This window comes from Telopea speciosissima, chromosome 8, assembly GCF_018873765.1.
Source record: "Telopea speciosissima isolate NSW1024214 ecotype Mountain lineage chromosome 8, Tspe_v1, whole genome shotgun sequence".
NCBI lineage: Eukaryota > Viridiplantae > Streptophyta > Magnoliopsida > Proteales > Proteaceae > Telopea > Telopea speciosissima.
In genome coordinates, this window is record NC_057923.1 from 61,611,491 (window position 1) to 61,638,002 (window position 26,512).

General features: G+C 39.0%; 1 protein-coding gene across 1 annotated transcript; it reads left to right on the top strand.

Annotated features, from left to right (window-relative positions):
- The first annotated feature begins 739 nt into the window (after positions 1 to 739).
- On the top strand, positions 740 to 23,964 carry LOC122671526 (biotin synthase, mitochondrial). The gene is made up of 6 exons (XM_043868794.1): positions 740 to 1,072; positions 4,160 to 4,339; positions 5,635 to 5,741; positions 15,114 to 15,319; positions 17,961 to 18,100; positions 23,375 to 23,964. The coding sequence occupies exons 1-6, from the start codon at positions 893 to 895 to the stop codon at positions 23,675 to 23,677; spliced, it is 1,116 nt and encodes a 371-aa protein (XP_043724729.1). The 5' UTR covers positions 740 to 892; the 3' UTR covers positions 23,678 to 23,964.
- Positions 23,965 to 26,512: the final 2,548 nt, after the last annotated feature.

Consider the following 26,512-nt stretch of genomic DNA (forward strand, 5'->3'; position numbering starts at 1 on the left):
ACCATTAGATCTTTTCTTACCACATGTCACGATTCTAGGGGTACTTACGAAACCAACAGATGAAGGAACCTGAGAGGAGTAAAATCCAACCACAATGCATGCATGTTCAAACTATTTTTTTTTAAATGAAACACGTGATCGTCATGTTGACACATGATTTTCTAATGGAATCAGCCGGATCAGTCCGCATTACCTGATCCATTTACCTCAACAATGGATCATGGTTTGAGGAATCAGTAGTAGATTGGTCTATTCATATCGAAATAAGTGGAGATCGATACTAATTCCTAATCGATCCCATGTCAATGGATTGACACAAAAATGATAAAAATATAAAAAACTCAAAATTTTTTTTTTTTTAAGAAAACATGATCGATCACAATATCAACTGATCCGGTTCTGATCCCAAACCCATTACTAAAACCCTGCTGTGGATCGGTTCGAATCAAAATCAGCAAATCCCGCGGATCTGATCCCGATTCTTAAAATCTTGCCCATCTAACCATTAGTTTATTCATTCAACGTTGCCGAGCGCCAAAAAAATCAATTATTCAACATTGCCTCCGTGCTGCAAGTTGTGAGTGAAAATTTCACTCAACAAAAAAAGGAGTGAATCCCGAGGCTGGTCGAGTGATTGGATCCAACGACCCAAAGTTGAATATTAGGTAAACGTCAACAGTTCCTTTATTACCCAAAAAAGAAAAAAAACGTCAACATTTCTTCAATTCTTTGAAAGGGGGCGCTCTCTGGTGTCTGTCGTTCCGAGTTTCTGTTACTCGCTAACGTCTCAGAGCGTCTGAGCTGAAGTGTCTCTGCAACTCTAGGGGTTTTCTCCTCTCCTAATCGCTTCAAATTTAATTTCATTAAACTATAGAAAGACAGAGTAGTGAAAATGATTCTAGTTCGATCCCTGCGCCCTGTCATCCGTCCTGCGTTGCAGTATTCTTCGTTTTCTTCGATCGCAGCTGTTGAAGCAGAGAGAACAATGCGGGAAGGACCGAGGAATAACTGGAGCAGAGAAGAAATCAAGTCGATTTACGATTCTCCAATTCTGGATCTTCTTTTTAATGGCGTAAGTTTTGCTTCTGTTGGTCATTTTCGAGATCTTTTGTGCATTTGTACAACTAGTGTTTCCTTTAAAAAAAAAAAACTAAAATTATGGGATTTGTTTGATATACTCCAGAGATTTCAATACTTATGCATAGTTTTGCATTAAAATCTAGCTATTAATGAAAATGGTTAATTGAACTCACTAAGTATATATTTGGAGCAACCTTTGCACCCATCTCTTGATGATGCATGCAGAGGCACATTCATAATTCAGAATAGGGGTTGTTGTGTTTTCCCTCTTGTTTTATGGTGGGCAAAGCGGCTTAGTTGGTGAAGACAGATTTTGAGCCCAGTCAACATCCTAATATTATTTACCCAAAAAAAATAAAAAAATCCAAATATTCGTAATGTACAATAGGACCCCTTATGATTAATATATTTTATATATTAAGTAGTAATTATTTCAAGAAATTTCTATATATTAGAAATATGAGTGGATTTATTTATAGAAGCACATTAATCCTTCTGTATATACATGTGAATTGTGACTAGACGTTTTTGGCCAATCAGCTTGACTTGTTAGCTTTAAAAACATGTGTGTCTAAGGGGCATAAGATTACATCTACTGTTATTTACTGATTTGTCCCCCCCCCAAAAAAAAAAGAAGTATTTCGTTGGGTAAAGCTCATATATACAGTTATACACCACAGCATATTAAAACTGATACAAAAGAATTGGAATGTAATTAGGCAAATGGGTGGTCTCTCAGCCAAAACTCATGCCTAGGTCCATATTGACCATTGCTTTGACTTACAAGAAAAAAACTATTTATAACTTTCTTTACCAAAACACCCTCAGAAGAGATAATTTACATTGTTCAGTAAACTTACAGCGTAAATTATCTCTTTGCCAAGTATGACCTCGGATAGAGCCTATTGGAGGTCAATGATCCATGTTGCCAACCCCATTTATCTGAGATTTCCCTTACTTCCTGGTCTCTGCCTCTTTCCTCTTACTTTCATTTCCAATAGCTCACTTTTCATTTCTCATCTATTCATCTCTGCTTTTCTTCATCCCTCTTACTTTCAGTCAGTTTTCCCGACTTTTTTTTGCAAGGATCCATGTAGCCAACCCCATTTAGTTGGGATAAGGCTGAGTTTGTTGTTGTTGTATTAAACTTATACAAGAATTATGTGAAAAAACAAGTGAATCCACCAATATGGCAAAATCGAGTTCTGTAAATGTGGATAACATATATATAAATTTTGCATAAACCTGTCAATACTAGGTATGTTTATTAACTCTCATTGGCTAAATTCACTTGATCATCACAAGACAATTTCCCAACGGATGGAGGAACCATCATCCAGTTGCTAGTCTATGAGCCACTATTTTCTCAATTGGTGGGATCTTTTGTGAGGGACTATATACACAACAATGCCATGGTGCTGGTGATGCCCTGCGTCACTGACCCATATTATCAAGTCTGGGCCTAATTCAAGCCAGTTCTGTCATTTTTAGTCAGTGTCAAGCACTGCAATTAACTTGGATGGAATAAGCTCAAATAAGATCATGTCCCCTCATGGTTCCCTAGGAAAGTGGCCTTCACCTTTTTAGGAGTGGGATTTACTCAATTGCAGCACTAAGGAATAGTAAAGGCCTTCGATGCTCTCATCCACAGGTGTAGAAGATCTCTCTGCTTGATAAACATTATGAATGTAATCTGATACTCACTATTTCGATCTCATGGTCCTTTGTTACATCTCTTTTGTTGCTCCAGTGATATTGGTAGTTTCAATTGTTTGAATTCAAATTACTTCAACATGGCTCGAGGTACTCTAGGGCTTGTTGAAGAGGAAGTGATAGGGTTTTTCTTTAAGAATGAGATGAGATGAGTGAGGTCCTGATTACTTAAAGCACAATTTATTTTTCAAATTACTTCAATATTCATCAAGATAAACAGTGTTAGGTTTTTCCTGACAATGTGGGCTATTTTCTGCCTCTTCTTATTGGAAGATATTTAAAAGGGGGAAGGTTTTCTGAACGACACATTCAGATAACCTTATTTGAATGGACCAAATATCTGCCATATGGCAGATCGGATGGGGCCCAAATTTTGTAGTTAGGTAGAACTCAAGGTCCCCTGCCTACGTATCAATTTTCAGCCCAAATGGATATTGCCAAGTGACAAAACAATGCTTTTCAAATCCAAGGACAGCATGATGGTGCATGGGCATACACGGACGGCTGAAAAAATACAATGATGCATGACACTACATGGGAGGGTATTTGATTGAATTAGGTCTCGAAATTTGACACTTGATTAATCCAAACCTAGACCTATCTATCCAATGTTTAGAATCAACACATCATCCTGCTACATAGTGGACAGTTTAGGTAAGCTTCTAGCAACAGAGCTGTGTAAATGAAACTATCCCTCTTAAAACTGTTACATTCTGCAAAATCCCAACATGTTCCTTAATATTGGTTAGTATATAAGATGATGTACAATATGAATTTACCTGGTTATGGTTGTGAAATTTGAGAACGACTACCTCCCTTCACCTACTTCTACTTATTTATTGTGTGAGGGAAAGACTTTGTTTTGATTGGCCTTAAGACTGAGACGACTCACCAAAAAGTTCCTGGTTTTCCAGTTAGACTCCCAGGTTATTGGAAAAAACTGATGGTTAAACCAGGAAAAGCAGAAGCAGACACCTAAATGGTTTGATGGCCAGTTTGATCTTTAAAACTGTGGTTCTAAGCTTGTCCTCTTGAAGTGTGAACGGATACATGAGGTAGAATGAAATTCATCAAACCGAGCACGAACATTAGGATGCAGCTGGTTCTAGCTTCGAACTTCTAGTTCTCTTTCCTGTGCCATTGTTTCTTTTCCCACTGAAGTATGTGTGTTCTTTTTGGATATATTACCGGTGAAAATATTCTATGGATAGAAATAAAAGTTTATTTTATTGTTATTATTATCAATTTATCTGCATCGTGATTATAATATTATCGCCATCATCATCATTGGTATTATTCATTGTTGTCATTATCATCAGTCCGTATGCCATTTGTCAGTCTGATAAGGAATGTGCGACCTCTTCAGGCTCAAGTCCATAGACATGCCCACAACTTTAGGGAAGTGCAGCAGTGTACTCTTCTTTCTATTAAAACAGGTGGATGCAGCGAAGATTGTTCGTACTGTCCTCAATCCTCTCGGTATGACACAGGATTGAAAGGCCAAAAGCTGATGAACAAAGATGCTGTTATGGAGGCAGCACAGAAGGTACATTTTACTTCTGATTTGATAATTTAAAGACTAGTTGGAAATTATTGTTGGTATCTCTTGTCTGTTGGTTCATCATGGAACCATGATCTCTACATCTTTTCAAGAAGCACTTAAATCTAGGAGGTGCATATTTCTCTACTTCCAAATTAGGAATTCCTTGCAGTATACGGCTTATAAATGGGCACATTTGTTGGTGTCAGGGATTGATACATTTGTCTTCATGCTCCCAACTAGATATCAGGATGTCTTCATATGAAAAGTTATGTTGATTTAATGGGGCTGAAGGTAATAGATTTGTCTTGAGATTGGGAATATCTCTCTAGTGATTAATTATTTTAGAATTATTTAATTTGACTGAAGCTGACCAAACTTGTCTTTGGAATGAGTATTGATCACCAATGGTTATATTATTGGTCATAACTATTCTGGATGCTAGATTCAGACATAGGGCCAAGGTCCATCTTATGGACCAGAACCAATTGTTTCCATGTAATTTGAAAGAAATCATTTGGTTCAACTTTCGTATGAAGCTGACAGAACTTTTTTTCCCCCAATATTCTAGTTCGCCAATGACTTTATTATTGTTCGTGACTATTCTGGATACTAGATTTACATGTAGTGACCCATGTCCATCACATCAACTTTCATGCTTCCACTGTGGATTTAGATTCTTGGCAAATTTATGCTACTAGAAATTGCGCCTTTGTATATATAGCTAATAAAAGGGAGGAGGTTTTCCAGTTGGCCTGCCTGGAAAGGAATCTCTTGATGGTCCCCCCACATATCTACTATTTGGCAATTTGGATGGAGCCCAAATTTTGTAGACATGTAGAATGAGGTCCTCTGCTGACATGTCAAGTTCCAGCCTAAATGGAGTCTGTCACTTGGCAAAATAAAGCATTGAAAAATTCAGGACTATCAAGATGGTGCATGGACCACCTGGGAGGGCATGGACATACTGGGGAGGATATGCCATTATATTGTAAGGGTATATGTGAGTTTGGTCTGAAATCAGACACGTGGTCAATCCACACCATTGCAAAGCAATCCAATTGTTATAATTGCCATATCATTCTTCCACATGTCAGAAGTGGGGCACTCCATCAAGAGATTCCTCTCCTAGTGAACTGCTTGTAGAAACTTTTCCCTTTTATGAGTATCCAGTTCAAATCGTCATAAGTTCTATATCTTCCTTCCTGATCCATATATCTGATACACGTTCAAGTGTGTCATGTGATATGATGCCCTAATGTTCTATGGTGGATTGTAACCATCTGCAAATTTGTTGGCAGGCAAAAGAGGCTGGTAGTACTCGATTCTGCATGGGTGCTGCATGGAGGGATACCATTGGCAGGAAGACCAATTTCAACCAGATCCTTGCATATGTAAAAGACATAAGGTATAAAGAAACTCAAACTATGCCTTAAGTGCTTTAGTAGGAAGGTTGGGTGATCAATCTAACTTTTCCTATTTTTCAGTTATATGTTGGTAATAATATATTACAATTGAAAACCTGTCAGTCGTGTTTTAAGGTACTGATTGAATGAACCATGCTTTAGTTGATTTGTGCAGTAATTCAAAATATAGATTTTTAATGAATATTGTACAGTAATGCAAAGTATAGATTTTTAATGCACATATGGGAGCTTCAAGGTATCTACATTGAATAAACTGGTTTTCCAGCAACATTGACACCTCAATGTATAACTTCCATCCACGCTTATCAGTGGATGGTGTGGCCTCCCAGAGGGGGGTGAATTAGGTTATGCAGAAAGATGTGACAATTAAATTTTTTTTACCCTAATAAAAAAGATGAAAGCCTTTGTTGTAAAGAAAAACAGGACACAATTGAGAGAAGAGGGGGGGGGGGGAAGAGACAATGGAAGAGACGGTGCGATTTATAGTGGTTTGGCAACCTTGCCTACATCCACTCCCAAGTGATACTCACACACTTGAACTTTCCATTATGCTTCTCACAATTGTTTTCTCGGACCACAATAAACCCTTACAATGTAGCTTTCTACTTACTATAAACCTTTCATTGTTTTCCCGACTCACAACAAATCTAAGTGCTTCAGCTAACACTCAAACCTTGCAATAATGAAGATTCACCAATCTCCCACTACTAGCTTTGAAGAGTGTTTGAGTGTTTTCACTCAAGATGCAAAGCCTCTAAAAGCCAAGATTTACAAATAAAAGCTCAAAATATAAAACTCACCAATCTCCCACTACAAGCTTTGAAGATTGTTTTCACTCATGATGCAAAGCCTCTAAAAGCCAAGATTTACAAATAAAAGCTCAAACAGAACATTCTACAAAGGTAGAGTAAGCAAGTAAAAGCACAAGGTATGATTCTCAAAAACCTTTTAAAACAAGACCAAAAGATGTGCAAATGATATTCCAAAGTCTTGTGAAAAGATGTCTGAATCCCTTACTTATAGGCCAAGCAAAAGGTAAAAACTAGCTGTTAGACTCTCTAAAGGTTAAAAAAAAATTGTCATTTTTTCACCAGTGTGGATGTTTGCACATGAGCGCAGAAGTTTGCACTCAAGTGTGCAGACATCGGCACTTGAGTGTGGACGTCTGCACTCAGTTTTGCCTCTGAACAGTGCACGATAAATTGGCCATAACTTTCTCGTTTGAGCTCGGATTGACTTAATTCTTGAACCATTGGAAGCAAACTCAGAGAGCTACAATTATTATATCTTGAGCTCGGGCCATATAAATGCAAGGGATTCTAAAATGCTTATGAAGTAACTGTATGTGCAGAAGCAGGATTCTGAACATGGACTAGTCTCGTTGTAAGATCCTAACTTCTCTTTATATCTGATCAACTTGATTCCAAATCCCAATGAAAGCGGACTTGAAGTCCTACAAGTCTCAGGTTGATCAGTTCATGGCTAACTCATTCTGAATTCCAAGATTGCATCCATCATTTACTTGGATGGGGTTAAGTCAGACATCTGCGCTCGAGTGCGGATGTCCGTGTTGTTGTGCGGATGTTTACACAGAGGACCTGAGAACCGCTTAAAAAGTTCTGTTTCGGCTTGGACGTCCATGCTTGGGTAGGACGTTTGTCCTGAACACAGATTTTTTGTGTTTGGATTGAGCTAAGTCACAATATTAACGTCCTAAGTTAGGAGTATTGTTTCTTTAGGTCTTTAGTTACTTAAATAGGGCTTTTGAGAATCACTATTACAACACTTAGGAAATAAAACATTTATAAGTTTGAAACTAATTCCTAAGTCTTGATCTTCACGATGTTTTCTTTAAACTTGATCTTCAATTTGAATGCTTAAACCGTTCATGACTTTGGCCTTACTGAAGTGAAGCTTGAGTCTTCCCATTTGGATTCTCAGCTTCATGCCATTTGTTATTGAGCTTGTCTTGGATCTTCTATTGAGATGCTTGCTCGATGACTCCATCCACTGATAAGACTGGGGGTCACTAAACAGCAGGACCGATGAGTACTGTAGTACATCAAGTGAACCTATTCTTTAACAGAAGCAACTGGATAATATTATGCCTAATAATAAGGCCAACAGTATAGGCAATTGATACTAAGGTTAAGCCACAAAGAAGGTCACAGTCCAAGGACAGATCTCATACTTAAACAGTAAGCTCACTGGAATGGAAACTTGCTGCCAAATTAAAAACTAGGAAGAAAACCTTTATCCCTTGTTCAATATCGTGTCAAACTGATATCAAAAGTAGATAATCATCATAGTATGAATCCCTTAAAATCCTAGTTTCAACCAAGGTCTAAAACAATAGATACTAATCAGTTTCCAAAAAGTAAGGGAGAACCAGAAGTAAGGAGACCTTGAATACTTCAAAAAACCCATCCACAGTTGATGTCTAGATTGGAAGTAATAGCTATGAATCAAAATTAGAAACTCAACTCAGATTTAGCAACTTACTGACACACATGTTTCTAGCCATTAGATGGACTTGAAACTGCTGTCGAATGAAGGCAGGGATATGGTTAACATGATAGCAGAAGGGTGTATTCAGTTGATGAATGGATGAAGTTCTATCAACTTGAACTTTCTGCTCGAAATCTCCAGAATAAAGGATGCCGCAGGGTATAGATAAACTCCAAACACCTGATCTGTTGGGGAACTCGATGGATCAGACCTGGATCATCGACAGCACTTCCAATAGCCTTCAAAGAAGTCTCAGTAGCCTCCAAACAGTAGTACAGTTGCAGGTTATGAAAATAGAAACTGAGAAGAAGAGAAGGTAGAGATGAAAGGAAGAAGACGAAGGGGTTATGACCAAGGCCTCTCACCTATGGCCTTGGTCAGTCTCTCACTAACCCTAAGGCATCTCACCTCTCAACGGCATCTCACAGCAAAACTTGGCATAAACCAAACTTCTATTCATTAATCAAAATAGTTCCGGAGGACTCTAAGGTCCTTTACACTTATAACTGCCATTGCCCTATTGACGTATATAGAGTTCCACGAATATGGAAACTCTATATACGGTCTTGTGTTTATTTTTGACAAGTTCTCTTTCCTATTATCACATGTACACAATCGGTCTCTTTCCTATTATCACATGTACACAATCCACATTATCACATGTGGAGAATTCACCCTTTCCTTCCAGGGATTATTCCCTTGCTCTTGTATGTATTCATCAAGATTATCAATGAAATTATACTGAGAATTCTCAAGCTCTAATATGGTATCATCCGCCGCTACTCTAGCGAGTTAGCGATCCTAGTCTTCATCTCCCCCTCTTCTTCTACAATGAGCGATGACCATGCTCTCATCGCCCCAAGTGCTACCGTGCCTGTGTTGGCACTCCCTTTCCTCAGACTCATCGTTACATCTCGATCAAGCTCACTTCCAAGAATTATTTGTTCTGGCAGACGCAAGTCGAACCATTTCTCCTGGCCCAAAATTTATTTGGGTACCTTGATGGATCCTTTACATGCCCCACCGATTCTCCTGCTGCTGCCCTTTGGCGTCATTAAGATGCTATGATTCAAAGTCTCTTGATTGCATCAATCTTTGAGGAGGTTTTCCCTCTCATCCTCGACGAATATTCGAGTAAGGAAATTTGGGATGCTTTCTCTACTTCTTTCTCATCCCCTTCTGAGAGTCGTTTATTGTCGCTTTCTATGGCTCTCCAAGACTCTCTCAAAAACCGGATGAGCCAGTGTCCCAATTTCTCACTCGCGCTAAGCTTATAGTGGCTGAGCTTTCTGCAGCCGGTCAACCTCTTCGCCCTAGCACCTTCAACATGCATGTTTATCGCGGTTTGAAAGCTGATTTCTGCAACATGGTTTCTTCTTTGCTTACTCGCACTGATGCGATCTCCTATGATGAATTACATGCTATGCTGCTTAGCCATGAGTTCCTTCATGGTTCCGCTTTGAACAAGCTCTCTCACTGAGTCATCTTCTTCGACCAGTCAACCAACGGCAAACACAGTTCAACAGGGTTCTTTCCCCTCTGATTACGGTGCTGCCCCTTCTTCTAAAGGTTCTACTCGCAGTCAAGGTGGTCGCGACCGTGGTTTTGGGGGCCGTTCATCATCGCAGGGGCCCACTCCTTGGTGTACGGTTTGTCACAGGCTCTATCACATTGCTTCTCAATGCCATTACAAACATCAGCCCCACCTTTTTCACCACCCCACCACAACTGCCAACCCCAATCCCATGCCCTACCGCCCATACCACAACCCCGCCCAACCTGCTGCCTACTATGCTAATCCTCCTTTACTCCCAACACTGCCACCTTCCACTGCCCTGACCTGGTATCTGGATACTGTTGCTTCTCACCATGTCACTCCGGATTTGCACTCTCTCTCTTCCTATGATAGCTATCACAGCCCTGATCAACTACATGTTGGCAACACGGTAAGGGACTTGCAATCTCTAATGTTGGTACTGCTACTTATCCCTCTAGTTCTGATTCTCTTTCTTTTCGTGTCTCTAACATCTTGCATGTTCCTTCCATCTCTAAAAATGTTCTTTCTGTTAAAAATTTTTGTCAAGAGAATGGCGTTTATTTTGAATTTCACTCTTGTCTTTTTTTTTTGGTTAAGGATCAGGTAACCAAGAAAATCCTTCTTTTTTGGATCGAGTAATAATGGTCTCTACACTGTCTCCTTTGATCTGGTTTCTTCTCCAACGGCCAATATTGCTGAACGAACATTGCTAGACGGTTGGCATCAACGCCTTGGTCATCCACCTAAACCTCTTTTACGTTTTATGCTTAGTCAAAATAATTTGCCTTGTCACTCCACCCGTTTATCTAATTTATGTAATGCTTGTCAATTTGGCAAACCAAATCGTCTTTCTTTAGGACCTTCCTCTTCCCGTAGCTTATTTCCATTAGATTTAATTTATAGTGATGTTTGGGGACCATCGCCTTCCACTTCTGTTGATGGTCACCGTTATTTTGTAATTTTTGTGGATGACTGCACTAAATATATTTGGTATTTTCCTCTTATTCGCAAGTCTGATGTTTTTTCTATTTGTCACACCTTTCAATTGGTTGTTGAGCGCCTTTTTAATCGTAAAATTCGTGTTGTTCAAACTGATTTGGGGGTGGGTGGTGAGTATCGCACTCTCCCCACCTTTTCACCTTTATTGGGATTTCTCATCACCTCTCTTGTCCTCACACTCATGAGCAACAAGGGGCTGTTTAGCGCCGCTACCATCACATTGTTGAAACTGGATTGTCTTTACTTGCCCATGGTCATGTTCCTCAGCAATATTGGCACTTTCCGTTTGAAACCACCATTTTTCTTATTAATCGAATGCTTTCCCGTGTGTTTGATAAAATTTACCCGTTTCAACTAGTCCATCACAAAGCACCGGATTACTATTTTCTTCGTGTTTTTGGTTGTTTATGTTACCCGTATCTTTGCCCGTACAATCGCCACAAAATGGATTTTCGTTCCACCCCTTGTGTTTTTCTTGGTTACAATCCTTTCACACTGACTACCGCTGCCTTGATCTTCGTTCCAAAAAATTGTGGATCGCTCGTCATGTTCGCTTCGATGAGCACGTCTTTCAGTTTCTCTCTCTCTCTCTCTCTCTAATTCTGCCCCCTCTACTTCGTCCTTCTCCCCTTCCCCTTGGGGTTCTATCCCTTGTGTTGTACCAACACCAACGGCTGCACCTCCCTTACCCGCGCTACCGCCTACTAGTTGACCCCCCCACCAACTATACCATCCCCTCCCCCAATGCCCTTAACCCAACCCACTTCACCGCCATCCTCCCAAACCCCACCTGGCTCCCCTCTTCCACAACCCTCTCTTTCCCCATCACTGACCCCACCTCCCACCCGTTTTCGCTCCCTTCAGGAGCTTTACGTTGACCCTCCACCATCTGGTCACCCTATGCAATTACGCCCTTGGCTTTCTAGGCCTCATGCTTTATCTACTGATATTTCCCCCCTTTGAGCCTACATGTTTTTTCGCAAGCTTCCAAAGTTCTAGAGTGGCGGGCAGCTGTGGCTGATGAGTTTAATGCACTTATCAAGAATGGAACATGGTCCTTAGTTCCACGATCTTCCATAATGAATCTTGTAGGCTGCAAGTGGGTGTACTGCATCAAACGTAAGGCTGATGGCCCTCTTGAACGTTACAAGGCTAGATTGGTTGCGAAGGGCTTTCATCAGGACCCTGGAGTTGATTATCTTGAACATGGTTCGAGAACTCGCGAGATCTCGCCGAGTTTCTCGGTATTTCAAAAAACCGAGTCGAAACCACCTACGCATTATATTTTTACAATTTCTCGCCGAGATCTCGAGATTTCGGCGAGATGTCGGTATCGGTTCTGGATATGGTTTTGACCCATATTTTTAACCCATTTTAGACCCATCTACCCCATTTAAAAGAACCTAACATGGACAGATCAATATGGGGAAGAATTCATTACTCGATCACATTTTATGTAACAAATTCAGAGAACATTGATGTAATGTACTTTTTATTTGAATGTTTTGATTGATATGTACTAAATTGAATGTTTTGATTGCTAATTTGCTATGTATTACAAAATTATGTGTAGAGTAGGTTGTTTTAGTATGACTTGTCGCCTACCAACCTATGGTCCAAAGTGAAACTCATATTTGGACTTGTTTTTTGGAAAATTTGGGCATGCCATTGTGTTTAAATGGCCTGAAATAGGCTGAAAACCAAGTTTCAGACCCAAAATATGTGTAAAACCCACCGAGTTGGGGGTCCGAGTCAAAAAAAAAAATGCAGTAACTCGCCGAGATCTCAACTCGTCTTGGTTTTTGGCTGGGCCGAGATGCCTCCGAGACCCGAGTTTTCAAACCTTGATCTTGAAACATTCAGCCCTATTGTCAAACCCATAACTATTCGATCCATTTTATCACTTGCAGTGTCACAAGGTTGGCCAGTTCGACAACTTGATGTACACAATGCATTTTTACATGGTATTCTTTCTGAGGACGTATATATGGCGCAGCCGCCAGGGTTTGTTGACACCACCCGTCCGGACTATGTGTGTAAGCTTCACAGATCTTTATATGGGCTGTAACAAGCCCCTTGTGCTTGGTTTCACCGCCTCTCCCAGTATCTTCTTCAACTTGGTTTTCGGGCATCTCAAACGGATCCATCTCTGTTTATTTTTAAGGATGTGCATCATACTATATATGTGCTTATTTATCTGGATGACATCTTAGTCATAAGCAATTCGGCTGATCAGGTAACCTTTCTCCTTGATCAACTGTCTTCTGAATTTTCAATCAAGGATCTTGGACCTGTCCTTTTTTCTTGGTATTGAGGCTACCTACAGCTCTAAGGAACTCTTACTCTCCCAATCACTGTATGTGACTGATTTATTGCAACGGGCCGGTATGATGGATTGCAAGCCGTGCTCCACTCCTATGGCTACCTCTATAAAATCCTCTGATGCAGGGGGTGCTTTGTTTCATGATGCTACAAAATATCGTTCCATTGTGGGTGCTCTCCAATATATCACTCTTACATGTCCTGACGTTGCCTTTGCCGTCAACCCTGTCTGCCAATACATACATTCGCCCACGGAACATCACTGGTCTCTAGTCAAACAGATTTTGTGTTACTTGAAAGCAACCCGGCATCATTATCTTCTCATCGGTCGGTCTAAAGACCTCACTTTACAAGCCTACTTTGACGCGGACTGGGCTGGTAGCAGTTAGGATCGCAAATCTACAGGGGCTTATGCCATTTTTCTTGGACCGAACCTCATTTCCTGGAACTCCAAAAAGCAACAACCGTTCGTCTACAGAGTCTGAATATAAAGCCTTGGCCGATGCTGCTGCTGAATTGGTTTGGCTTGAATCATTATTCACTGAGCTCGGTATTATCCTACCTGGTCCCCCAATTCTGTGGTGTGATAATATTGGGGCTACATATTTATCTGCCTACCCAGTGTTCCATGCCCGTACAAACCACGTGGAAATTGATTTTCACTTTGTTCGGGATCGAGTTGCCAAGCGTCAACTGTCATTTCAATTTATTTCCACTATCAGCTAGCTGATGCATTCACAAAGCCATTGTTTATGGTGCACTTCCAATTTTTACGGGGCGAGCTGAAGATTCGCTGCCTCGATTCTCCATCTTGAGGGGGTGTATTGACATATATAGAGTTCCACGAATATGGAAACTCTATATACGGTCTCGTGTTTATTTTTGACAAGTTCTCTTTCCTATTATCACATGTACACAATCCACATTATCACATGTGGAGAATTCACCCTTTCCTTCCAGGGATTTATTCCCTTGCGTGTAGATATTCATCAAGATTATCAATGAATTATGCTGAGAATTCTCAAGCTCTAATATGCCCAAACATAAGAAGGAAAGAAAATAAAAAAAAGGAAGTCCCTCACAAGGAAATAATGGGACTTGTACAGCAAGTTATTAAAGTATCTTAGCTAAGGAACAAAGTGGAAACTATATTATAGCTTATGATCTAAGTAGCATCTAAAAACTGAAAATAGAAACTCCATAAAATAGAAACCATCCCTTTTTTCATGTAGGCTATGTCTCTCCTATTTGGTCTTATAGAATGCGTCCGTTACAATAGAAAACTCAAAATTACTTAGCCCATGACCCATATAGCCCATTGGGGACTTAAATTTGGGCCTAACGTATTGAACTGTGGGCTCAATTTGAGCCAAAAAACTGTATGAGACCCGAATCCGAAAATTATTCTTCTTTCTTTGATCTACATCATCCACTTGCTTGGGTTTGCTTTCCATATAACATCTTTATGTTTGAGAGGATACCAATTGAACTATTAATTCTTATGTCTTTTCAACAACGAACTCAAGTTAGTAATCACCAATAACATATTCATTATATAATATGTCAACACTTATATGAGAGGCACATCTTTTTGGTGCTTACATAAATGTAGTTGAAAAACCAATCTTGTGGGTCCCCCCCCCCTTTTTAATTTTGATCTACAAACGAATAAAATAATTAGGAACTGAACTTTTGAAATATTAATATATTGAGTAAATTACTTGTATTCCCCCTGGAACTAGCCTGTAACTCATGTAATCCCCACGTTTTGAAAAAAATAGTTTGTATCCTCTCAAGTAATATGATATCTCAACACTTATATGAGAGGCACATCTTTTTGGTGCTTACATAAATGTGGTTGAAAGACCAATCTTGTGGGTTCCCCCCCCCCCCCCCTCTCTTAATTTTGATTTACAAACTAATAAAATAATTTAGGAACTGAACTTTTGAAATATTAATATATTTTCAATACATTGACTAATGACAGGGAGATGGGCATGGAAGTGTGCTGCACTTTGGGCATGCTAGAGAAGCAGCAAGCCGTGGAACTCAAGAAGGCAGGGCTTACAGCTTACAACCATAATCTTGATACCTCAAGAGAGTACTACCCTAACATCATAACTACAAGATCTTATGATGAACGCCTGGAAACTCTTCAGCATGTACGAGAAGCAGGGATCAATGTCTGTTCAGGTGATTCACTGTAGAAAATCTATCACTTTTTAAAGCATACTCTTGCTGGAAAAGATCAGAGTAGAAATCTTTATTCCCTTCATTACAGAGTACTGACAGCTAATCAGCCAATTGACTTTGGTTTAGTTCCGCAGTATCTGGAGGTTTCTAAAAATTAATGTATCCAGATGAAATAGACGTGTTCTATTCATTTTTTGCATGAAAGAGACACTGGAGGAGTTCCTATAACAGTATCCTCAGAAACTCCTCCAGCATTTATGTTATTTTTCTTTTATCTGTTGTTTTTGATAATAGAATAATTCCGTAGTAGGGAAGAGGGAAAGGAGTTGAAAACATACCCTATTGTGCAAGACAAGCCTTAAGGCATCTTTGGCCTAATCTGTTTGATTCTTACTGGAGTCATATTATAATATGACTTAATTGCGACAAGCCTTATTTGGGTTATGATGTTAAGTTCACTATGCGTTGACTCTTTGTGATTGTAGTAGGGAGTACCTTTCACTGGGCTTATTGACCACTGCTTAGAACAGACTGATCAGTGTTCTTGTTTCAATAGTTTCCGAAGTTCTAGAGCCTAATATCTATCAAATTAGGACAATTTCTTGAAGTGATGGCAGATTCTTGATCCTCCTCCTCCGAATTGAAAAACAAACGTCTTAAGATATGTTTAGCAAAAATTTTGGTACAACGTAGGAAAGGGACAGGGTAACCATAATTAGGGTGTACACCTAGAAAATCCTAAATTAGGTTTGTATAGGTTTTTGGAGGAGGGATTAAAAAACTAAAATAGATTTGATTGAGCTTGTGGAAATTGTAGTTATTTGACAGTATATGTTTGTGAACATGGGTTGTGATTAAACAAATGAATTGAATCAACCTTGTTTTTGGAGCTTCCGCTCAATCTGTTAAGAAGAATCCTTAGTTACTTTGACTATATTACTATAGTGGATGAAGACCATTGTGGAAGCCATCCTTAATACCCAAAATGACTGGCCAATGTAACCTTATGCTCAGATGTTAGATTTTTTATACAGCTCACACATTAGAAGGAGAGGAAGATAAATGGGTATAGCAACTACCTCAGTGCAATCTTGAAATCCCAGTCTTTTATTGCAGCTTGTCAAGGGAGCCTTGTCAACATGGATCACCTATGTTGAGCAGATGGAGAGCATGTGGCCAATCCAACAGTTTTATGGTTACTCTATGGATTGGCCCACATGTGAACTTTCATGGCCATTGCCTTTCTCAACCTTGTCAACTGTCACCACTGTATTTGACTTTTCCCTTTATATTTTCATGCATTAAGCCAATTTCTAGAAAGTAGATGGGTTCTGCCAATTTGATAGCTTTGAATATCCATGTGGTAAAATGTATTTGGGCTGTCACATACCAACAAAATTTAGGTGATAACTGAACTGCCACAAGGCAGATTTCAAGACCTTCAATGAATCCTTATCTATGTAAGGTGTGGGAACTGCCTGCTATCATGGTACAAGATCTCACTGAGATCTTGCTATTATCTCGGTTTCGATGGATCTCGAGACGAGAACATAGTCTATACCTTTTTTTTTTTTTTTTTTTTTTAACCCGAACTTAACTGGGACCCGGGCCAGCCCCAAAGCTTTATTAAATCAACAAAGAATAATGAATACAGGGGGGGGACATTCCACCTTACCCCAAACCCACCAAAACAACATTAGACTCTAAGGACCGGCAGGCCCTCCCTATCTTCCTTAATAATCTTTTGGAAGGTTCCTGTGGGTAAATTACCCTGCAGGAATGTGACCATAGACCCTGTCTCACAAGCTTGCTTGGCCAACCAATCAGCAGCCCTGTTGCTTTCTCTAAACACAAACTCCACTGTCGCCTGAGTAGCCTGTATGAGCGCTAAAACCTCATTGAACCAATACCACCCTTTCCAAAGGCTGCACCTCCGAAGGAGCACCATATTAACTGTGTTGCCTGAATCTGAATTCACTACTACCTCTTTGAACCCCATCTCCTGGCACAATCTAAGGCCATCTCTCAAAGCTCTAAGTTCAGCTTGGGAGTTTGTGCACAACCTGTAGTAGTTAGAAAACGCTGCCAGGACAACTCCACCTGTATTTCTGATCACTACAATATCTCGTAGACTAGGGTAGACCTCACATACGCTGTAGACATGTGGTGGAATCCAATTGGGCTGAACTTGACACGATTAGGAAGGTAATATGAACAAGATATCCACACAATTTGAATGACTGAATGGAAATGGAAGATATCCGCAAACAAGGAATGGCCTTATGAGGGCATATGGAGAGACTAGACTTAGAAAATCACTCCCTTTTGATTATCTCTATTATTGATTTTTATTATGTATCTATTTGTTTGTTTTGGTTTATGGATGCTACACTTGTTTTAAGTAGTGCAACCCTCACTTGTGAAGAAGTAATTTTCTGGGTAACATTCTGTTACTGAATTACCCTTTCCATTCATTTTGACAACTGAATTTATCAAAGAGTTGTGGCTGAAAATTTCTTATTTATATTAATTTCATACTGATTCTTTGTTTGAATAAGAGTTGAGATGAACCTTTCACTATAGCTTTTATTTTCTATGGAACAAATAGATAAATAGATAACCCTACATTTTCCAATGATAGGAGGGATAATAGGACTTGGGGAAGCAGAGGACGACCGAGTTGGCCTGTTGCATACATTGGCAACACTTCCTACGCATCCGGAGAGTGTGCCCATCAATGCCCTGGTTGCAGTCAAAGGAACCCCACTTCAAGACCAGAAGGTACCTTCCGGCTTCTGTCCCCCCCCCAACCAAAAAAGAAAAAAGTCTATGATGCTGATTGGGAACAGATCAGTTTCTCAATCTTTATAAAAGTATTTCTCTTATCTTATGTAATTGTCTATCATATTATGCATTAGGAAACTGTTTCTTGTCATTCCAGTTATCCGATGTCCATGCAAACAAGAAAAATGTCATGAAATGTTGAGTCCATCTCTTTGAAAGCGTTTTCCTTAGGCACCAGTGAAATTCATAATTGGTTGTATATTGTATGATGTCACTTTATATTACGTTATGCTTTAGGTAACTTTCTTGGCATTCAACTATACTATTTCGTAGTTAATGAGCAACTGTTGTCTAATGTTAAGTGCTCTTCTGCTATTCAAATCTCCAGAGTACCAACTCTGGAACTCAAATTTTTCCAGAGCCATCATCCATTTTAGCCATTTCATAGTGGACCATAGACATTTTTAGGATTTTCTATGTAAGATGTCAAATCCACTTTTGGTTTTGCTCGCAGTCCCACATCTCTGTCAACTTCATAGTTATTACTTCTATGTATTTATGTAATGTCTTTCTCATTGTTTAACTTTCTTTATAATTTAAATATCACAACTTTAAGTTTAGATTAATCGAGAAGGCTACTTTTTTTTTCAGTATTCTTCTAGTTGCCTTCAGAACAAAATCATATTTCCTCTGTCCCTATAATGACTGTCCTTTTTTCCTTTCTGGTCCATCTCAAATTGTTTGCTCACTTGCTATGTTACCCCCTTGTCATCTTTTATCATCTGTCACCACATTTCAAATTTTAAAAATAAGTTGAGAAGAATTTTTGCATAGAAATTAAGTGGGAGGGTAATATTGAAATGTAAGTGGGTCTTAAATGCTTTGAGCACTCCTTGAATTTTGGGATTTCCAAAGAGGAGAATTATTATGGAATGGAAGGAGTAGATTATTTCTAGCGTCTCCAATATAGAAGTGCTGGTGCTCCTTTTTATGAGTTTGGGTGAGCGTCTTTGTGGATTCTGGTACTTACTAATCTCTAGAGTGAAATCAGTCACTCAATAGGACTTACTTGATGATGGGAATGTGATGCTTGAAGAAGGATCAACTAATCTCAATGGAATCTGGAATCAAACAACACCCGGCAGCAGCAGCTTGAACTGATCACAAAATAATATGTAGATTGTGGCAAACAGGGGAAGAAGAAGAGGAAAACCTATCTCAGGTCGAAGGGTCTCTCACCCACTGCATCACACAGTTCTCTTCAAGCAAGGCAACTCAAAACTTTATTAATTAAAGTCGTTTGTGGCTGAGCAGCCTTACATTGTTTATATAGACTGGAAAATAAACTCCTAATCAAACTATGCAAACTGAAATATACTCCTACTATGAATAGGAGTGCTTACAACTTAGCTGAAAATAAAAACAAGTATTAAATAACTTCTCATATTTCTACTAGGAATGAAAGTAAAGCTAATAAGCTATTACTAAGCTTAATCCCGTATGTCTACCTTGTACCCACATTGTAAGCCCATTAAAGTGGCCCATTACAAAGAAAACACCTGGAATCAAAGGCCCAATACATACATAACCCATCCCAATACTTATTTCCAATAAAATAAGCTCTTTAGGTGAATTATCTGCATCAGTGGATCTTATTGTATACTTTCTCTTGTAATCCTATTGTTGCTTTATTAAAATTTATTAGGTTATCTATCAAAAGGTTGGGGGGGGGGGTTGGAGGAGTGGGTGAGCAGGCTGGAGTAGTGTCTCCAGATAAGATTAATACATCGCTCAATAGGAGGTCCCAGTTATACCTGGAAATTAGGATGTTTTAGAACTAGGGAATGCAATTCAGGCTGAGTGGGTGCTGCACAATTTTACAATTTTGAATGGATCAGGCCTGAAGTAGTTTAAACTTAGGCCTGAATTTTCATGGACTGGCCCAAGTTGCAGCCATATTTGGAACTCTTGCACCTCAGGAAAAAGGAGTAGTTTTGCACAAGTGATCCTCTTATAGTATTACTTACCATGAAAATAACATTGTATAGGGCAACTAACAAATGGTAATTAAATAGATATGATATAAGGTAATCAAATGACCTATCTGCTCATAAAAACTATCCGTACTGCAATAAAACAGTTTTCTTACTACTTTACTTGGAGTTGGTGTTCTCTCATCAAGCGTCTATCCTGACAGAGCCACCTAGCTTACAGAATTTCCTTCTTCTGATTTTCACTATGGTGTCCAAGAGCTGTTGTTATTATTGTGAAGCTCAAGCTTCGAGTAGAGCATGTGTAGCCTATGGTAGTATGGTGTTTTCATAGTTGTCAAGGCGCCAAGTGCCTAGGTGGTGGAGGGGTGCCTAAGCGCCTAGGTGACAAGGCGCCCACCTGGGCATCACCTGGGCGACAAAATGTCCTAGTGTTTTTCTCCGTCCCATATATCTAGTATTGTCACATTCTAAACACCATAAGTAAAAATTAACAGCCCATCAAAGAAACCAGCAGTAAAAACCAGCAGTTACATATAAATTAACATCCATTGTAAGACTAACCGATTGTTCATAACAAACTAGCAATAAAAACCAGTAGTTAAATATAAATTGAACAAAGAAGATATTTCAGTAATTCAGTTCAATGATATTTGATGTCACATAGGATCAAAATTGATTCTAGCAGAGAATTAGTAGTAAACTATGACGGTATAATCAGGTACAACAATATAGCAAGCAGGGTTTTAAGTATCGGTAAGTATCATATCGGTTGATGTATCGGTATCGGTGCTTATCGATATGATACTTATTTTTCAAAAATTAACTGTATTTGATCGATATGGGACCGATGCAGGTAAGATACACTGGATACACCTCCTCCAAACTTGCAAAACAGAAACCGTGAGTGAGATACAGAATTGAGATCAACCGAAGGCTTTGGAAATTTGTTTTTCTCTGTGATGTGAGTTGGAGAAATCATCTAACATAATAAATGACCCTAATCTTCACCATATCAACAAGTTTTGGGGATTTAAAGTGCTTAAATCACGGATTGAAATAGATTTGGACGAAAAAGTGGTAAAGTTGCAAATCTCCTTTTTTTTTTGGGGGTGCTCAAATCTTTTTTTTTCTTTCTTACTTTTCTTTTTGTTATGCATCACTAGATTAAGTAAAAACGACCCAAATCCTTGCATCAAGCTGATATATATTGCATAATAAGTTGTTTTATGTTTTATGCTTCAAAACTGTATTTTATATGTATCACAGCACATCCATGCATTTTTTGACCATTTCCATGCGTATCTCTAGTGTATCTTGCATCTCTCTGGTATGATAAGATACGATACAATATGTCTCTTAAAATCATCCCTCTGATATGATGCCCAATACCGATATATATCCTTGATAACTAGGGTTAAGGTTCAATGATTCCATGTATTGCAAACATTATAATCATGTACACTGCCAAATAAAAAGGTTAGGGAAAGAATCTATATATTATATAACAAAAATAAGAGAGCAAAATCAGCATATGGTGCTCGCCCATCTGCCTAGGCAGACAAGGCATCCAAGACAATGCCCAGGTGGCCAAGGCGGTTGAGTAAGGCGAGGCATCGCCTTTACAACCTAAAGGCACCTGGACGCCTTGACAACTATGGTTGTACTTGTCTTCACAACCCTAATCACTGAGAAGTGTTTTTCTCTCCAGTGACCATGCATCAATTAGAAGCCTGAGAAATGAAATGATAGTCAGTTTTGGAAATTCTTTATTTGTTTCAAAGCAATCACTTCTGTTCTAGTTAATTAATCTTTGTTTAGAGAAATTCCAACTGCTACTATTGTAGGTCAACTAATAACTGAGTACTATTTGACAAATGAAAACCAAGTGGGCCTATATAGAGCTATGATATAAAAAACGCTCATAGATGAGGCACATGTATTCTGAAAAAGTGAGTCATTTACTCTCTATGCTACATAGTTAACTTTTGGACTAACCAATTGTCAGGGAACCATAAGTTCCTAGGTCATTCTGGCCATTGGGAGCCTGCTTTTTTGCTCGTCCTTGATCTATATGGTAGAATGATTCACTCAATAAAAAAAGAAATGGCTTTTCCTTGTGCTGACCTCACATTATTCAGCAATGAGAATAGAATGTTTTAAAGTTTTTCCTTTTTCAAATGTTACTTTTCACCATTAACCAGTTACGGAATGGTACTCCATTGAAGTTGTGCCAACCCTCACGAATCAAAATGGGAACGCCCACATGAATGTTGATAGAAATATATACTACCTCGGGCTTTCACACATTATATAAGCTGTTAAAAGTGTAATAAAGCCTATATCCATATCCTACAAACCTTTTACTCTAGTACTCAGTGGCTCAAATAATCATTTTACCTAATTTCCATCTCAACAGACCAGAAATGCATCCATATCAAACGGTACAACTTAATTCCTTATATGTTGTCAGTTTGTCACCCATCTCATCAATTTCTTTGAAGGGATTGACTTAGCTTTTTCATACAAACACAAAACCTAGACGTCTTCTTATTCTTTGTTCTTCATCAAATTCAAATGTTGTTCTGGATTTATACCAACAAAAGGTTTGTTTTGCATTACGTTTTTCTAGAAGGATCTGATGAACTCTTCTTTATCCACTCTATGATTACTTGTTTCACTACATTATAAGGATTATTTCTCCATCACATGCTTCTAAATATCCAGCATGACTAAAGATCATATCAATGGAAAAATACTAGAGGATTGTTTAACTTCCATTATTCTCTATTTTTGAATTGGTTGCTGACTGATAAATAGTACCTTCAGCTTAAAGAATATTAGAGATTTGTTGAATTTCATGGTGGAAAAATAAAAAAAAAAACTACCAGAGATTTGAATTGAGATAAGAGGAATTGTCCTGCCTGGTTCAGTGGTATGTTGTCCCAACGCATTAGGTGGTTTGGGAATGCTGTATATCAGATTTTTGCTGTACATCTATTGTTAGCCATAATAGCGCGCTAATTGTCCAATAGAACATGACATTCAGATGCCTGTAAATGGTTGACCAGGCTCTATTGACCTTGCATGCTTTGTAGTTGCAACCCAATCAGCTGTTCATCGAGAACTCTGTATGGCACATGCATGCTCAATATTTAGTGGAGTCTTGGATTCCTCTTCTCATCCTGCATATCCGTACCTGACATTTGACACAATTTAGTTTGTAATTACTTCATTAGCTTGAAAAATCTCATGTTGGGATACCTTTTCTTCATTTCAGCCAGTTGAAATATGGGAGATGATTCGGATGATTGCCACTGCTCGTATTGTTATGCCAAAGGCAATGGTAAGGCTATCAGCTGGGCGGGTCCGGTTTTCCATGCCTGAACAAGCACTGTGTTTCCTTGCTGGGGCTAATTCTATCTTTACCGGTGAGAAGCTGTTGACGACAGCCAACAACGATTTTGATGCTGATCAATTAATGTTCAAGGTGCTTGGACTTATTCCCAAAGCTCCAAGTTTTTCTGATGAAGCTACTTCGGAAGTAGAGAGATGTGAAGCAGCACTGACGAGTTCCGGCTAAGATTATTGATTTAGAAGCACGGTATCTTAATATGATCATTGCCCTGTAGTTGGTTTATATTGAATTTAAAGGGTAGTTGTATTGTAGTAATCTTTCCCAAGTATGCATTACTTTTTGCAGCTATGTATCCTGGGCCTCCTGGCCACGCTGATGAAAATTTGGCTAGTGATTGCCAAATGCATGAGCAGGACCCCATTTTGGACCAAAATGAGAATAGTTAACCCAAGAAACTGTTCAATACCAGGCCTATCCATCAATCTAATCGCTGTTTGTACAGTTTAATGCTATATTTAGTTGATCTCAATTCTTCAATAGGTGTTTGAGCAAGCAGCTATTTATTATATGGGTAAATATCATCCCCCTCCCCTCTTAAGTATTTATAATATCAAATCCCTCCCTCGGGTTTTGAATAATGATAATGCCCTCTCCTACTTTCGGAAGATTCTGTCAAATGTACCCTAAGTGGTTAACGCTGTTAAAACACCATGTCAAAAAACGATATTTTCCTTTTTTAATTGGAGTTAAAAAAAAAGCAAAAGTCTTTCTCCTTTGCAACAGGGGAATCGAGAGAAAGAAGACCTGCAAGCATCCTCCACCATTGACCGACCTTCAAGCTGCTACTCTCTTCTGTCACTCTAATGTCTTTCTTCTCTCGCTCTCATCTCTCTCCCATTCGTTTTCTTGAGGTTAGGATGCCCCCTGGGCATGGCGCTGGGCTCCCTGAAGAGGAGCTCATGGCACCTAAGACCCAATCAGTCTAGTTTTATATGCTAAAGAAGATTCTGTTATTGAGACCCAAATGCTAAGGGAGTAAGACTAATCAATCGCATGTAAAGATTAAGTTTCTACAGTGCAGAAATGAAAGAAAAAGGGACTAGGCTAGATAGTAAACATTGGTAACGGTTTTCTGAACTTTTTGGGTGTCCTTAGGAATGAACTGTGAAGTTCTCTTCTTATGTCTTTGATGTTCCGGGAAAACAACAACAAGAAGAAGTCAGCCTTATTCCATCTAAATGGGATTGGCTATATAGGTTCATTCCAAATAAAGTAAAGAAAACTGAGGTCCGCACAAAGGGAAAGGAAAATAACAGGGATGAAGAGTAAAAATGAAGAAATTAGATAAGAAAAACAAGTAATGAAAAATGAAAGCAAGAGGAAAGAGGATAACCTAAAAAATTAGAAAAATCTCAGCTACATGGTGTCGATAACGTGGATCCTTGCTCTCCAATAGGATCTACTTTAGCTCATACTTGGCACAAGACCCAGACTATGCAAGTCATTCTTTACAACCCCATCTATTGTCATTTTATGCCTGTCCCTAGTAGCTCTTCTAGCCCCTTCAATTGGTATTAGATCACTTCTCCTTATTGGGGCATCCCCAGGCCTCTGTTGTACATAACTAAACTATTTCAAACGACATTCTCGGGGCTTATCACTGATTGGGGCAACTCCCACATCAGCTCTAATATGTTCGTTCTTTATTTTATCCTTTCTAGTTTTACCCCCAAAAAAAAAACAAACTAAAATTGCAATTATTTAAATTCAATTCTTTGTTAAAACCCTCCCTTTAGTGTGGGTTGGGGGAATTATGGATCATTTAAAATACAAAAAAAGAAAGAAAGAATACAGTCATGAGATACCAAAATTAGACTCATGCCAACACATGATTCTGTGGTTCCACTAGTGGAAAATTGGATGCAAGAACCATATTCCTCCACGTCTATACTATTGAACTGCATCATTTTGCCCTATTATTGGCAAAACATCAATTATTGAGTCATAAATAAATAAATTGGGTGTTTATGGTCCATGCATACCTAAAGTTGGAACTTTTTAAAGCATTGGATATTATCTTGACTTGGTACTTCATACTTCTACTAAAAGCAAAAGTGTCTTTTTCCTTATGGATAGCAGATAAAATAAAATTTGCCTATACTATCTTTTCTCTATTCTATTGCAAGTATGTTCATCAAATTTAATGATTAATTATTTTATTTATTTTATTATGCATGATATTAATCAATTATGAGTTATGCGAAATCGACCTAGAATGCATTCCAAGAATGCATATCAAACACATCCTTAGTCTTCTTTTTCTTTCCCCGGCCCCCAGCCAGATTCTCTTCTTCACTCACTCCCCTCATTGTGAGATTAGGGTTAACTAGTGGGAGAGATACTCCTCGGTCAGGCAACCGTTGCGAAAGGGAAAGTTTATTGTAGAATTCCCTACATTGCTTGATAGAAGAAAAGCTATGTTCATTAGGCGGTACTCCACATGTGGTATTCAAGATAACAATATATTCTCTCTTCCAATGGTTGAAGCTAAAGTAATCTCATGTAATACTCATGGTTGTAAAATTTTGATTGTACCCTATATCAATATGAGGACTCATCATAGGGGATTAATTGCATTAAATTTATATTTTTGGGTAATCACTCATTCTTAAAACCAGCATTCTTAAGACCAAAGAGTCGGGCAGAAAAGGGGGGAAAGCTCTCCGTTCCTGGTTCTCCTGTAACTGGATTCTCCGGAACCACAAGAATCCTTAGAATGGGATTACAACTCAGCACCTTTTGAGATTTTGAGAAGAATTGCTCGGAGGGTGAGTCAGGGCCTAAGATCAGGCCGAGAGGCGTAGTCGATGGACAATAGGTGAATATTCCTGTACTACCCCCTTGTTGGTCCCGAGGGACGGAGGAGGCTAGGTTAGCCGAAAGATGGTTATCGGTTCAAGGACGCAAGGTGATCTTGCTTTTTCAAGGTAAGAAGGGGTAGAGAAAATGCCTCGAGTGTGCCCCTGATAATTGCGTCATTGTGCCTGGGCTGTGAGGGCT

Excerpts from the sequence above, each read along its gene's own strand:
- LOC122671526 (XM_043868794.1), top strand. The coding sequence starts at position 893 with ATGATTCTAGTTCGATCCCTGCGCCCTGTCATCCGTCCTGCGTTGCAG. Across the intron at positions 1,073-4,159 it reads TGGATCTTCTTTTTAATGGC|GCTCAAGTCCATAGACATGC; the intron begins GTAAGTTTTGCT and ends CGACCTCTTCAG. Across the intron at positions 5,742-15,113 it reads GCATATGTAAAAGACATAAG|GGAGATGGGCATGGAAGTGT; the intron begins GTATAAAGAAAC and ends GACTAATGACAG.